The sequence below is a fragment of the Ranitomeya imitator genome, chromosome 1 (assembly GCF_032444005.1).
Source record: "Ranitomeya imitator isolate aRanImi1 chromosome 1, aRanImi1.pri, whole genome shotgun sequence".
In the NCBI taxonomy this organism is placed as follows: Eukaryota; Metazoa; Chordata; class Amphibia; order Anura; family Dendrobatidae; genus Ranitomeya; species Ranitomeya imitator.
This window is the reverse complement of record NC_091282.1, coordinates 121,694,586-121,709,326: the sequence shown is the minus strand read 5'-3', so window position 1 is coordinate 121,709,326 and position 14,741 is coordinate 121,694,586. Positions and strand designations below refer to the sequence as shown.

General features: G+C 41.4%; 1 protein-coding gene across 8 annotated transcripts in view; it reads right to left on the bottom strand.

Moving 5' to 3' along the window:
* The window catches only part of FAM169A (family with sequence similarity 169 member A), a 189,777-nt gene that overhangs the window by 48,795 nt on the left and 126,241 nt on the right, over positions 1–14,741 (bottom strand). For all 8 annotated transcript variants that reach the window (XM_069750319.1, XM_069750351.1, XM_069750337.1 and 5 more), the window contains exon 12: positions 1,220–1,423. In XM_069750319.1, the coding sequence (XP_069606420.1) occupies positions 1,220–1,423 (204 nt within the window). The remainder of the gene's footprint in view (positions 1–1,219; positions 1,424–14,741) is intronic.

Genomic DNA, 14,741 nt, shown 5'->3' with positions numbered 1-14,741 from the left:
ACAGTACCACTCCTCCTCTCCTGTATATATACACTGCACAGTACCACTCCTCCCGTCCTGTATATATGCAATGCACAGTACCACTCCTCCTATCCTGTATATATACACTGCACAGTACCTCTCCTATCCTGTATATATACACTGCACAGTACCACTCCTCCTGTCCTGTATATATACACTGCACAGTACCACTCCTCCTGTCCTGTATATATACACTGCACAGTACCACTTCTCCTGTCCTGTATATATACAGTGCACAGTACCACTTCTACCGTCCTGTATATATACGCATTGCTCAGTACCACTTCTCCTGTCCTATATATATATATATACAATGCATAGTACCACTCCTCCTGTCCTGTATATACACACTGCACAGTACCACTTCTCCTGTCCTGTATATACACTGCACAGTACCACTCCTCCTGTCCTCTATATACAAACTGCACAGTACCACTCCTCCTGTATATATACACTGCACAGTACCACTTCTCCTGTCCTCTATATATAAACTGCACAGTGCCACTCCTCCTGTCCTGTATATTTACACTGCACAGTACCACTCCTCCTGTCCTGTATATATACACTGCACAGTACCACTCCTCCTGTCCTGTATATATACACATTGCACAATACCACTCCTCCTGTCCTGTGTGTATATACACTGCACAGTACCACTACCCCTGTCTTGTATATATACACTGCACAGTACCACTCCTCCTGTCCTGTTGTCGGAGAGGCAATATTGGACTTCAGGATTGTCAGTATTGATTTATTATTTTCCACATTTCTATGGGCAAATACAAATATCTTAGAAAACCTGTTTAAATGCGTTATCCCAAGTTTGGAAGTCATCCCCCATCGTCTGGATAGGTGATGGCTTTCCAATCGCTGGGGATCTGACCACTGGGACCCCACGATCTCGAGAATCTGAACTCTGAAGAGCACCATGTAAATGGAGCTGTGGTCAGTCATACACACTGCTGCACCAAATAACTGCTGTGAGTGGTGGGGGGGCATGACAAAGTAAGACAAAATTCACTGATTGAGGCTGGTGGGTGTTATAGCATGTGTGCTGGTGGAGTTTGTGTGCCAGGACTGTTTTTTTTGTCCAGCCCTGTTTGGGGGGCCCACACCATCTAAATTATCCGGGGCTCTGACTACTCTTAATCCATCCCTGCCTGCCAATACCTAGTTATATAGATCCTTAAGCACTTACCTGGTCTGGAATGGAGTCTTCAATGGGTTTCTCCAAGTCCATGTTAACTGAAACCACAGCGGTTAGAGATTTTCCATCACCGTCTCCTATATCCCTGTTGGATTCTGTATCAGAAGCTTCTTTTCCTACTTCATGTGCATCTACCAATTGAGGCTGAAACACTTCCTTTGCGATATCACCATTCACCACCTCCAATTCAAGCTCCTAAAATGGATATATAAGGGACTATCACAACTTTTCTTACACCATATATGTTAGTCAGTGTCTATATAACACAACCAGCTGTGGAGCTCATCATACCAGTAAATATAAGTTAGGCCTCAGTGCATTGTCTATACTGGGGAATAAATGGCTGGAGGAGACAGATGACATTTTGCTAGTGATGAGCGAGTATACTCGTTGCTCGAGTTTTCCCGAGCACACTCGGGTGTCCTCCGAGTATTTGTTAGTGTTCGGAGATTTAGTTTTCATTGCTGCAGCTGAATAATTTACAGCTACTACCCAGCCTGAGTACATGTGGGGGTTGCCTGGTTTCTAGGGAATCCCCACATGTGTTCAAGCTGTCTAGTAGCCACAAATCATGCAGCTGAAGCAAGGAAAACTAAATCTCCGAGCAGTTACAAATACTTGGAGACCACCTGAGCGTGCTCGGGAAAACCCGAGCAACGAGTATACTTGCTTATCACTACATTTTACCTCATGTTCTGTCAGCTGTAACTATTGATTTTTTATGACTAAGAAGGAATTTGAGGTTGTTTGAGGTAAATTTGTCATTTTCTCATGTATCATTGAAGAGTTATTTCCATCTGAAACATGCTCAGGATATACCACCAGTGTCTGATAGATGCAGGTCACCTCTCCAGACACGGTGGGGCAAGATGGAACATAGTTTTCAACATAGGTACAAACCCAGAGGTGGACCTCTACCTGGTATCAGACATAAAAGGCTAGTAGGAATACCTCTAGTCTTTCATTAAGATACATTTTCATGACTCCATTTTTTATATTATTTTTATTTTTATATTATTTTTCTGAACATTTAAATATTTGTGATATTTATTATTGCCAATTTTCTTTAAAACCTGTTTTTATTTTCCTATGACATATTAATATTTCCTGTTATATAAAATGGGGATGAGATAATAAAAATAGTCTTATTTGGAGATTCTTTATTCATGTCTTGTCTTGTAAATAAATGTTATAGTAGTAATAAATTTGCGCAAAGGAAGACCTTTAGGGAAAGAAATAAAATGTGTTTACTGGACTATTCCAAATGAATATGATGTCATCAATGAAGCGGCACCATAGAGTCAGTCCTGCCCGCAAAGTGCCGCTTTTATACATATGGTCGTTCTCCCATTTGCCTACATAAAGATTTGCATATCCGGGCGCGAAATGCGTACCCATCGCGGTCCCGTGCGTTTGAAGATAGTACTGATCTTCATACCTAAAATAGTTGTGTTTTAAAATGAACTCAATGCTATCCGAAATAAATTCAATTTGTGATTCTCTGTATAGCCCAAGTGCCTGGAGGTAAAATATTGCCGCTTGGCAGCCCTTTCCATGATCAATTCCAGTATAAAGGGATTTAATATCTAATGTTCCTAAAATGAAGTTTTCACGCCATTCTAGTTGGTTTAGAATTTGCAGCGTGTGATTTGTATCTTTTAAATATGCCGGTATTAGTGGCATGCACCGTTGTAGATGTGAGTCTACAGAGCGTGACAAATTAGCTGTTAAGCAGTTGATGCCAGAGATGATTGGCCTACCAGGGGGGGTGTTGTATTTTTGTGGATCTTGGGAATGTGGTAAAAGATTGCTACACTAGGGGTTTTATTGTTGATGAATTGACATTCTTTTTTGGTTAGGATGCCCAAAGATTTCCCTTTTACAGCTAGTGTGTTGAGTTTCTTAGTGAATTGTAAGGTGGGGTCTGAGTGAATTTTTCTATAGGTGATATTATCATTCAGAAGTCTCAATGATTCATTGTTGTGATACATGGAACGATTACCACAATGCCACCCCCCTTGTCTGCCGGACGGATGATTATCCCATTATTTTCTTGGAGATCAATAATCAAAAGAGATCATAAATTAAAAAAATGAGAAAATTTGCCCGTGACAATATCCCACTGGCAGAAACACCAGCATCCGTGTTACCAGAAAGTTATGAAGAACCTAATGCAGATTCAGTAACCAAATTTGTAACCTTAGATGAACTAAACTTGACCCCCACCCATAACACAATGGATGTGTCACTGGTCTTTTCAACGTATAGCAACTCCACACAGTATATGCCAGTATCTACTCGGAATAGCAACAACCCGACACACACCGATTCACCTCAGGATGAGGCACTAGCATACACTACACAAACCAATGGGGGAACTCTTTACCATTAGAATCTCCAATTCTAGAATCAATTGGAATCCGAACCCAAACCTGGTTTTCACAATTAACCTCACAGGTTGAGGAACCAAACAATGTGGAGGAATGGGAACAGTCTACTCCATCCACATCTCAATATCGGAGATTACCCTCTAAAACAACCGATCGTGGTAACAGCAGACCAAATCGAAACTTTTAAAACCAACTAATTCTTTCAATAAATGTATACAGGCAACTAATTCAAGAAAAATTCCGAATAGGCCCATTATAGGTACAGGTAACCCCAACAATAAAAATACCCACTCCAAAATACACATAGCCATGAATCAGGATTTTTTTCAGGTACGAAGTTTAAAACAAAAAGAAGCAAGAGGGGTGGGAAACTCGCCCAAAAGAAAACAATAAAAAATAGTAAAAATAGTGTGAATAATAAAAAAAAACTCAACCTAAGCTCTCATGAACTATCTCCAAATGAACAATCACTCTTGCAAAAGGGTCTAAAATTTGCTCCTACCTCCACCGCCAACCCATTCAATCTATATGTAAGCACAAAAATTTTTTTGCGCAATCTAACAATAAAAAAATATTTTTTAAAGAAAAATGCTACCAACCCTAGTACACACTATTCAACCCTAACCACCACCTCAGACTATGTCCATACCAACCTTTCACAACCATCGTCATTTAACCCAGTTCAGGAATACTATAATTCTTTTAAAGCTATTGAAACCATGGTCACTAAGGACATTAAGAAATTAAGCAAAAAATACCAGAAATTCACATATCCCAACCTGAACCGTCAAGAAAGACAATTGATTATTGATCTCCAAGAAAATAATGGGATAATCATCCCTCCGGCAGACAAAGGGGGGTGTCATTGTGGTAATCGTTCCATGTATCACAATGAATCATTGAGACTTCTGAAAGATACTATCACCTATAGAAAAATTCACTCAGACCCCACGTTACAATTCACTAATAAACTCAACACACTAGCTGTAAAAGGGAAATCTTTGGGCATCCTAACCAAAAAGAATGTCAATTCATCAACAATAAAACCCCTAGTGTAGCAAACTTATACCACATTCCCAAGATCCACAAAAATACAACACACACCCCTGCTAGGCCAATCATCTCTGCCATCAACTGCTGAACAGCTAATTTGTCACGCTCTGTAGACTCACATCTACAACGGTGCATGCCACTAATACCGCCATATTTAAAAGATACAAATCACACGCTGCAAATTCTAAACCAACTAGAATGGCGTGAAAACTTCATTTTAGGAATATTAGATATTAAATCCCTTTATACTGTAATTGATCATGGAAAGGGCTGCCAAGCAGCAAAATTTTATCTCCAGGCACTTGGGCTATACGGAGAATCACAAATTGAATTTATTTCGGATAGCATTGAGTTAATTTTAAAACACAACTATTTTAGGTATGAAGATCAGTACTATCTTCAAATGCACAGGACCGCGATGGGTACGCGTTTCGCGCCCGGATATGCAAATTTTTATGTAGGCAAATGGGAGAACGACCATATATATAAAAGCGGCACTTTGCGGGCAGGACTGACTATGGCGCCACTTCATTGATGATATCATATTCATTTGGAATGGTCCAGCCGCAACCCTACATTCATTTCTCTCAAGCCTAAACACCAATGAATACGGTCTAGAATTCACACCAACTGTATGCAAAACAAGTGTAAACTTCCTGGATTTAACCATTTGTGTAGAAAATAACAAACTGATAACGAAATGTTTCCGCAAGGATGTAGACTCCAACAGCTTTATTCACATGACCAGCTGTCACCTACCTATCTGGCTGACGAACATCCCAAGGGGTCAATACATGCGTATCAGACGCAATTGCACCAACATAAAATATTAACACATTGAAAGTAACTATTTAACAGCTGAATTTTTAGAGATGGGGTATGACCCTCTAGCCTTAAGTCACTCAAATAATGAAGTAATACACATGTCTAGGGAAGCTATGATACACAGACCCAACAAGAATCCTGGCTCATCTACAATCCAGGAACAGATAAACCGGTTAAACATTATTACCCAATTCCATGCTGGATATAGGAAGTTCAACAATATAATCCGCAGGTATTGGCCCATACTTCAGGAGGATAGATGTATTGGGGATCTACTACCTCAAGACCCAAGGTTTGTGTACACAAAAGCCCAAAATTTAGGTCTCCTACTCGCTCCCACTACTGAGCCCATATTGTGCAACCTCAAGAAGATGGAGAAGCATCCAATCAGTAAAACTATGGGTTTCACATCATGCGGTAAATGCTCCTGCTGCAAATGCACTAAGGCTAGGTTCACAGTGCGTTAATGGGTTAACACTAGCGGACTCTGTTACATGGCGAGATTGACGCAATTAACGCCATGCAACGGATCCGTTAGCGCACCCATTGACGGCAATGTGCTAACGGATCTCTAGCGCATCGCTAGTGCATGCCATTTTCGGCATGCGCTAGCGATGTCCCGTTAGTTTCGGACGGTCCGCGGACGCTGCTTGCAGCGTCCGAGGTCCGTTCCTCGCTAGGACAGATCGGGTATCTGCGCTAGCGGGATCGGCAAATGCAATCCCTATTGGGACATTGCATTAGCGCAGTCCGTAGCGCTATGCGCTAAACGGACTGCCCTAACTCAATGTGAACCTAGCCTAATTGTGGCAAAAAAAAACCTACACGTCTTTTTTGGATGCGAACAACATCCATAAATATTCAATCAAGTCCGCAATGACATGTGACTCAGTGGGGGTCATTTATATTCTCAGATGCCCATGTGAAAAAAATCTACGTTGGCCGCACAAAAAGGCCCCTTAAGGTCGTTATCAAGGAACACTTGGACAACATCAAAAAGGGCTTTATGGGACATCCCCTATCGTGACATTTTTATGAGAAACACAATAAATCGTGTAAGGGAATCTCTTTTTTTGGCATCCAAACTGTACCTAAATATCCAAGGGGTGGTGATTACATCAAAATAATGTCAAGGGCAGAATCTAAGTGGATCTTCTCCTTGGATAGCCTAGCACCCAAAGGGTTAAATCAGGAGATAGAGCTTTATGCATTTTAGTGATATATTTTTACATTTTATTCCACAACACTTTGCTTCTCAGGGTTTAAGTTAAATGAACATACCTCAGTGACATATTTATATCCTAAGTAGGACTATAAGTAACCCAGCAAAAATGCAAAGAGTACGTACCCACTCAAAAATCAGTATCTAAACAATTAGAAACAAGAGCAATCAGGTACAATTCATAAATGTATTATTTATTAGAAGGCCAAAAATAGACCAAATAACCACAAATCACCACAAAAAATCATCAAGATGAGACATATGCAGGGGAAAGACAAAAAAAGAAAAATAAATAAAGGAGCCACGAATTGCAACTGCCTGGCTATGCAAACATATTAATCATTTAAAGTGCTTGTGCAGTAATATGTCTGTTATGGACCTGGTGGTTAGGAGCACCCGGAACGACCTGATGGTTAAACTCACACAGGACAAGCTCTGGGAAGTGGGAGCTCTGCTGACCGCAACCCCTAATCCTATCACACAACTAGAAATAGCCGTGGAGCGTACCTAACACGACCTAGACGCCTCTTCACAGCCTAAGAGCTAACTAGCCCTAAAGATAGAAAATAAAGCCTACCTTGCCTCAGAGAAATTCCCCAAAGGAAAAGGCAGCCCCCCACATATATTGACTGTGAGTTAAGATGAAAGTCACAAACACAGAAGTGAAACAGGTTTCAGCAAAGGGAGGCCAGACTTACTAAACAGACTGAGGATAGGAAAGGTATCTTTGCGGTCATTACAAAAAACTACAAAACACCACGCAGAGTGTGCAAAAAGACCTCCGCACCGAGTCACGGTGCGGAGGTGCCACTCTGCATCCCAGAGCTTCCAGCTAGCAAGACAAAATCATGATAGCCAATTGGACAAGGAAACAATGAACAAATAATTAACTAGCAGGGACTTAGCTTCTGCTGGAGTAGACAGGTCACCAGAAAGATCCAAGAGCGAACTGAACCAGTACAAGAACATTGACAGCTGGCATGGAGTAACGATCTGAGTGGAGTTAAATAGAACAGCCAGCCAAAGAATAAACTACGTCACCTGTGGAAGGAACCTCAGAAGCAGCAGCTCCACTCACAGCCACCAGAGGGAGTCCATGGACAGAACTCGCCGAAGTACCATTCATGACCACAGGAGGGAGTTCGAAAACAGAATTCACAACATATGTCACAATAATAATAAGATAAGGTCCCCATTCTCATAAGAGATGTCAAACTCGCTGCATCTCAAACATATTTCTACAAAGAGAGGAGGCTTACCACAGGCAGAAGTAAAAGGACCCCAATTTGGGTGTTAGACGACCCCAGACGACCCCGACGCGCGTTTCGCGTGTTCACCACACCGCTTTATCAAGGAGAGTGATAATACATTTATGAATTGTGCCTGATTGCTCTTGTTTCTCCTTGTTTATATATCAGGGTATAAGTTGCAGAATCTAACACAATAAGTTGTTATATCACTTCACCTGAGAGAAGAGCAAAACAACAAACCCAACCAGTCATAATACGGTAAACTGGTGAGCGTATATGCAGGTACACGCACCCAGCTGTTGGAAAGTTCCAACAGTTTATGAACCCTATCTGCACAGCTCTGGATAATGATAATGTGGTATAATCCACTTTGTATTTTTTAATAGGTTACTCGCATATATATACATTTTTTATTGAGGAAGCGAGACCTTATTTTAATCATGTTCAATCTGTTTTTAATTAGGTATTATTAATAAAGTATTTGTTGTTATTATGTTTTTAGCAACCTTCTGTTATATATCATCTAGAATTTACATTCCCAGTCCTCATTAGTAGTTAGCTCAATCAACACACACGCTTGAGCATATAAACATCAACACACATGTTTAATCTGCTTGCAATCAAGCACTTGAATAATGGATTGGTTCCTTAATTGAATAATTAATGGGGAATAGCACAAGGGGGTGAACAGATCTCTATATATAAAGGGTAGGTTTGGATGCGGGCACTAATATCCCTATTGAAGAGGGCTAGAGCCCTTGAAAAGCGTTGGTTTACTGCCCATATCGCATCTATCTCCTCTGGCTCCGTAGCTCGGTGACGTCACCTATAGCTCCGCATACCGCCCTTTACCGCCACCTCGCTGTTGCTTCCGGCTGGGGCGCACGAGGTTCTCGCGGTCTCCTGCCACTACGTCTCTCCCAGCTGACCGCTCCATCACAGCGGCAGCATCAGCGGCACGCCCGCTACCCCAGGGATCACGGAATTCCGCCATTAAGGAAAACAGTGAGTACATCCTGATCACACATGTATGCACACAACTTGTGGAATCAGCAGAATAAATATATCTAGTGTATTAGGAAAGGCTCTGTCCAAACCTATACATATGTAACATTTACCTTGATTACAGCACCATTTAACCAGCTCAACAGTATCCCATTTCTGCAGAGTCCATATTGTCCCACTATTCCTCTGTATCCTAAGTGAGTATAACCAACATCATTGAATTCACTATGTTTATACCAATCTAGATCATAAAACCATAAAGTTTGATAATCTGTTTAAACAGGAAGGATCGTTAAAACCCAGGGAAATAACTATTTCCAGCTGTAACAGAAGGAATTGTGAATGTGCATCTACACAAATCACGCAAAGTGAGTAAGAACCAATACTCACACATACGTTTTTACCATCTCACTCTATTTTTGCAAACCCAATAAATAAAAAGAGCACACATTTGATTCTTCATTTCTTTAAGATCCTACTACAACCTCAAAACAGGTTCTACACGTAACCACCTACGGCAAAAAAACAGTAAGTGCCTTGAACCTAAACATTTCTTTTCTCTCATACCAATTGCTATAGCGCTTTTGCATTGTCTCTTTTGTGTAGATAGCGCAGGTGAAGTTCACGCATTAACTAGTTATACATACTCAACAGGTCCACACACGGAAATGTGAAAGAGGCCTTTGGCTATGTGCACACGATGCGGATTTTGCTGCGGATCCACAGCGTTTCCGCAGCTGCGGATCCGCAGCAGTTTCCCATGAGTTTACAGTACAATATAAACCTATGGGATATGAAATCCGCAGTGCACATGCTGCAGAAAAAAATGCACGGAAACGTAGCGGATTATTTTCCGCAGCATGTCAATTCTTTGTGCGGAATCTGCAGCGGTTTTACACCTGCTCCAATAGAAAACTGCAGATGTAAAACCGCAGCGGAATACGCAGTAGAATCGGCAATAAATCCGCATTAAAAACCGCAGCGGTTTTCCAAAGCAAATTTATTTAGAGGATCTTTCTACATGTGCACATAGCCTTTCAATCACCAGCAGCACTCTACACTGAACACTTAGTTCTTTTTCTTTTTTCCCCGAGACCGATACAACACCCAAAAGACATCATAATACATAGTACGAAAAAATATTCCTAACAAAGTAACTCCTAGTAATTAGTGATACAGTAATGCCTCCACAAAAATGATTAGATACAAAAATATAAACATGTCTACATTTTCTTAGTACGGTAATTCTATAAAATAGTCACACAATTACCAAATAACACATACTACAGTGATACTTCACAACACTCACCTACTATACATTGCAAAATAATGCCGCGACGCCATGACCATATATTATCACTATATCGAGCCTGAATATAATCGTCACTGCACCAAGTATACATAGAGATGTCACAGTACAGGGGAAGCATACATAGTGATGTCACAGTACAGGGGTAGTATACATAGAGATCTCACAGTACAGGGGTAGTATACATAGCGATGTCACAGTACAGGGGTAGTATACATAGCGATGTCACAGTACAGGGGTAGTATACATAGAGATGTCACAGTATAGGGGTAATATACATAGTGATGTCACAGTACAGGGGTAGTATACATAGTGATGTCACAGTACAGGGGTAATATACATAGCGATGTCACAGTACAGGGGTAATATACATAGAGATGTCACAGTATAGGGGTAATATACATAGTAATGTCACAGTACAGGGGTAATATACATAGTGATGTCACAGTACAGGGGTAGTATACATAGTGATGTCACAGTACAGGGGTAGTATACATAGAGATGTCACAGTATAGGGGTAATATACATAGTGATGTCACAGTACAGGGGTAATATACATAGTAATGTCACAGTACAGGGGTAATATACATAGTGATGTCACAGTACAGGGGTAATATACATAGTGATGTCACAGTACAGGGGTAGTATACATAGAGATGTCACAGTATAGGGGTAATATACATAGTGATGTCACAGTACAGGGGTAATATACATAGTGATGTCACAGTACAGGGGTAATATACATAGTGATGTCACAGTACAGGGGTAGTATACATAGAGATGTCACAGTACAGGGGTAGTATACATAGTGATGTCACAGTACAGGGGTAGTATACATAGTGATGTCACAGTACAGGGGTAATATACATAGTGATGTCACAGTACAGGGGTAGTATACATAGAGATGTCACAGTACAGGGGTAGTATACATAGTGATGTCACAGTACAGGGGTAGTATACATAGTGGTGTCACAGTACAGAGGTAGTATACATAGTGATGTCACAGTACAGAGGTAGTATACATAGTGATGTCACAGTACAGGGGTAATATACATAGTGATGTCACAGTACAGGGGTAATATACATAGTGATGTCACAGTACAGGGGTAGTATACATAGAGATGTCACAGTATAGGGGTAATATACATAGTGATGTCACAGTACAGGGGTAGTATACATAGCGATGTCACAGTACAGGGGTAATATACATAGTGATGTCACAGTACAGAGGTAGTATACTGTTGTGAGTTCTGTTTTTGGGCTCCCTCTGGTGGTTACTGGTGGTACTGGGTGATTTGTGTTCTGCTGTCTCTGGTGTCCACCTGTTTTATTAGGATTTGGGAGTTTCCTATTTAACCGGGCTTTCTTGTCATTTCCCCGCCGGCTATCAAGGTTATCAGAGTGTTTTGTTACCTCAGCTTCTGGCTTCAGTAATCTTCAGGACAAGCTAAGTTTTTGATTTTCTTGTTCCACGTTTTGCTTTATTTTTGTCTTGTCCAGCTTGCATATAATTGTTTCTTTGCTGCTGGTTGCTCTAGTGGGCTGTAATTGCTCCTCATGTTCCATGAGTTGGAACATGAGTTCAAGTAATTGCAGGATGGTTTTTTTGAAGGGTTTTTTGCTGACCGCGCAGTTTACTTTTGTATCCTCTGCTATCTAGTTTTAGCGGGCCTCATTTTGCTGAATCTGTTTTCATACTGTGTATGTGCCTTCCTCTCATTTCACCGTCATTATATGTGGGGAGCTGCTATTTCTGTGGGGTATTTCTCTGGAGGCAAGAGAGGTCTGTGTTTCTTCTAATAGGGGAAGTTAGATCTTCGGCTGGTGCGAGACGTCTAGGATCAACGTAGGCACGTTCCCCGGCTATTGTTATTTGTGTGTTCAGGTTTAGGGTCGCGGTCAGCTCAGGTTCCATCACCCTAGAGCTCGTTGGTGCTTGTCCTTTTGTGATTCCCTGCCATTGGAATCATGACAGTATAGCCGGCCAAAATGTTTGGGCTGAAGTAGGAGGAAAAGTAGTCTGAGGAAGTTTTTTTTTTTTTTTGTCCTCTGAGGTTGCTGCTTAGCCTTAATTGCAGCCTGGCTGATTTTTTTTTTTTTTTTTTTTTTTTCCTCCTCTTAATCCTTGAATGGCTCTGACCTTAGCTGTTTATCATGGACGTCCAGAGTTTAGCTTCCAGCTTGAATAATCTTGCTGCTAAGGTTCAAAATATACAAGATTTTGTTGTACATGCTCCTATGTCTGAACCTAGAATTCCTATTCCAGAGTTCTTTGCTGGAGATAGATCTAGTTTTCTGAATTTTAGGAACAATTGCAAGCTGTTCCTTTCTTTGAAATCTCGCTCTTCTGGAGACCCTGCTCAGCAGGTTAAGATTATTATATCTTTCCTGCGGGGTGACCCTCAAAATTGGGCATTTGCATTGGCACCAGGGGATCCTGCGTTGCTTAATGTGGATGCATTTTTTCTGGCATTGGGTTTGCTCTATGAGGAACCTAACCAGGAGATTCAGGCTGAAAAAGCTTTATTAGCTCTCTCTCAGGGGCAAGATGAAGCAGAAATATATTGTCAAAAATTTCGGAAATGGTCAGTGCTTACTCAGTGGAATGAGTGCGCCCTGGCTGCAAAGTTCAGAGATGGCCTTTCTGAGGCCATTAAAGATGTTATGGTGGGGTTCCCTGCGCCTACGGGTCTGAATGAGTCTATGACTATGGCTATTCAGATTGATCGGCGTTTACGGGAGCGCAAACCTGTGCACCATTTGGCGGTGTCTTCTGAACAGGCACTTGAGACAATGCAATGTGATAGAGTTCAGTCTAGAAGTGAACGGCAAAACTATAGGCGGAAAAATGGGTTGTGCTTTTATTGTGGTGATTCAGCTCATGTTATATCAGCATGCTCTAAACGCACAAAAAAGGTTGATAAGTCTGTTGCCATTAGTACGTTACAGTCTAAGTTCATTCTGTCTGTGACTCTGATTTGCTCATTATCATCCATTTCCGTCGATGCCTATGTAGATTCAGGCGCTGCCCTGAGTCTTATGGATTGGTCATTTGCCAAGCGATGTGGGTTTAGTCTTGAGCCTCTGGGAGTCCCTATTCTTTTGAAGGGAATTGACTCTACACCTTTAGCTATGAATAAACCTCAGTACTGGACACAAGTGACCATGCGTATGACTCCCGTTCATCAGGAGGTGATTCGCTTCCTGGTACTGTATAATTTACATGATGTTCTAGTACTTGGTCTGCCATGGTTACAAACTCATAACCCAGTCCTGGACTGGAAAACAATGTCTGTGTTAAGCTGGGGATGTCAGGGGGTTCATTATGATGCACCTCCAATTTCTATCGCTTCATCTACTCCTTCTGAGGTTCCTGTATTTTTGTCTGATTATCGGGATGTTTTTGAGGAGCCTAAGCTCAGTTCGCTTCCTCCTCACAGGGATTGCGATTGTGCTATAGATTTAATTCCTGGTAGTAAATTTCCTAAAGGTCGTTTGTTCAATCTGTCAGTGCCAGAGCATACTGCTATGCGGGATTATGTTAAGGAGTCCTTGGAAAAGGGACATATCCGTCCATCTTCGTCCCCTTTGGGAGCAGGTTTTTTTTTCGTGGCCAAAAAAGATGGGTCCTTGAGGCCTTGTATAGATTATCGTCTTTTGAATAAGATTACCGTAAAATATCAGTATCCTTTGCCTTTGTTGACTGATTTGTTTGCTCGCATTAAGGGGGCTAAATGGTTCACTAAGATTGATCTTCGGGGTGCGTATAATCTTATACGAATAAAGCAAGGTGATGAGTGGAAAACCGCATTTAATACGCCTGAGGGCCATTTTGAGTATTTGGTAATGCCTTTCGGACTTTCTAATGCTCCTTCAGTCTTCCAGTCCTTTATGCACGATATTTTCCGTGAATATCTGGATAAATTTATGATTGTGTATTTGGATGATATTTTGTTTTTTTCTGATGACTGGGAGTCTCATGTTCAGCAGGTCAGGAAGGTGTTTCAGGTCCTGCGGGCTAATTCCTTGTTTGTAAAGGGCTCAAAGTGTCTCTTTGGAGTCCAGAAGATTTCTTTCTTGGGGTATATTTTTTCCCCTTCTACTATTGAGATGGATCCCGTCAAGGTTCGGGCTATTTGTGACTGGATGCAGCCTGCATCTCTTAAGAGTCTGCAGAAGTTCTTGGGCTTTGCTAATTTCTATCGTCGTTTTATAACTAATTTTTCTAGTGTTGTTAAGCCTTTGACGGATTTGACTAAGAAGGGTGCTGATGTTGCTGATTGGTCTCCTGTGGCTGTGGAGGCCTTTCAGGAACTTAAACGCCGGTTTTCTTCTGCTCCTGTGTTGCGTCAGCCTGATGTTTCGCTTCCTTTCCAAGTTGAGGTTGATGCTTCCGAGATTGGAGCGGGGGCGGTTTTGTCACAGAGAAGCTCCGATTGCTCGGTGATGAAGCCATGTG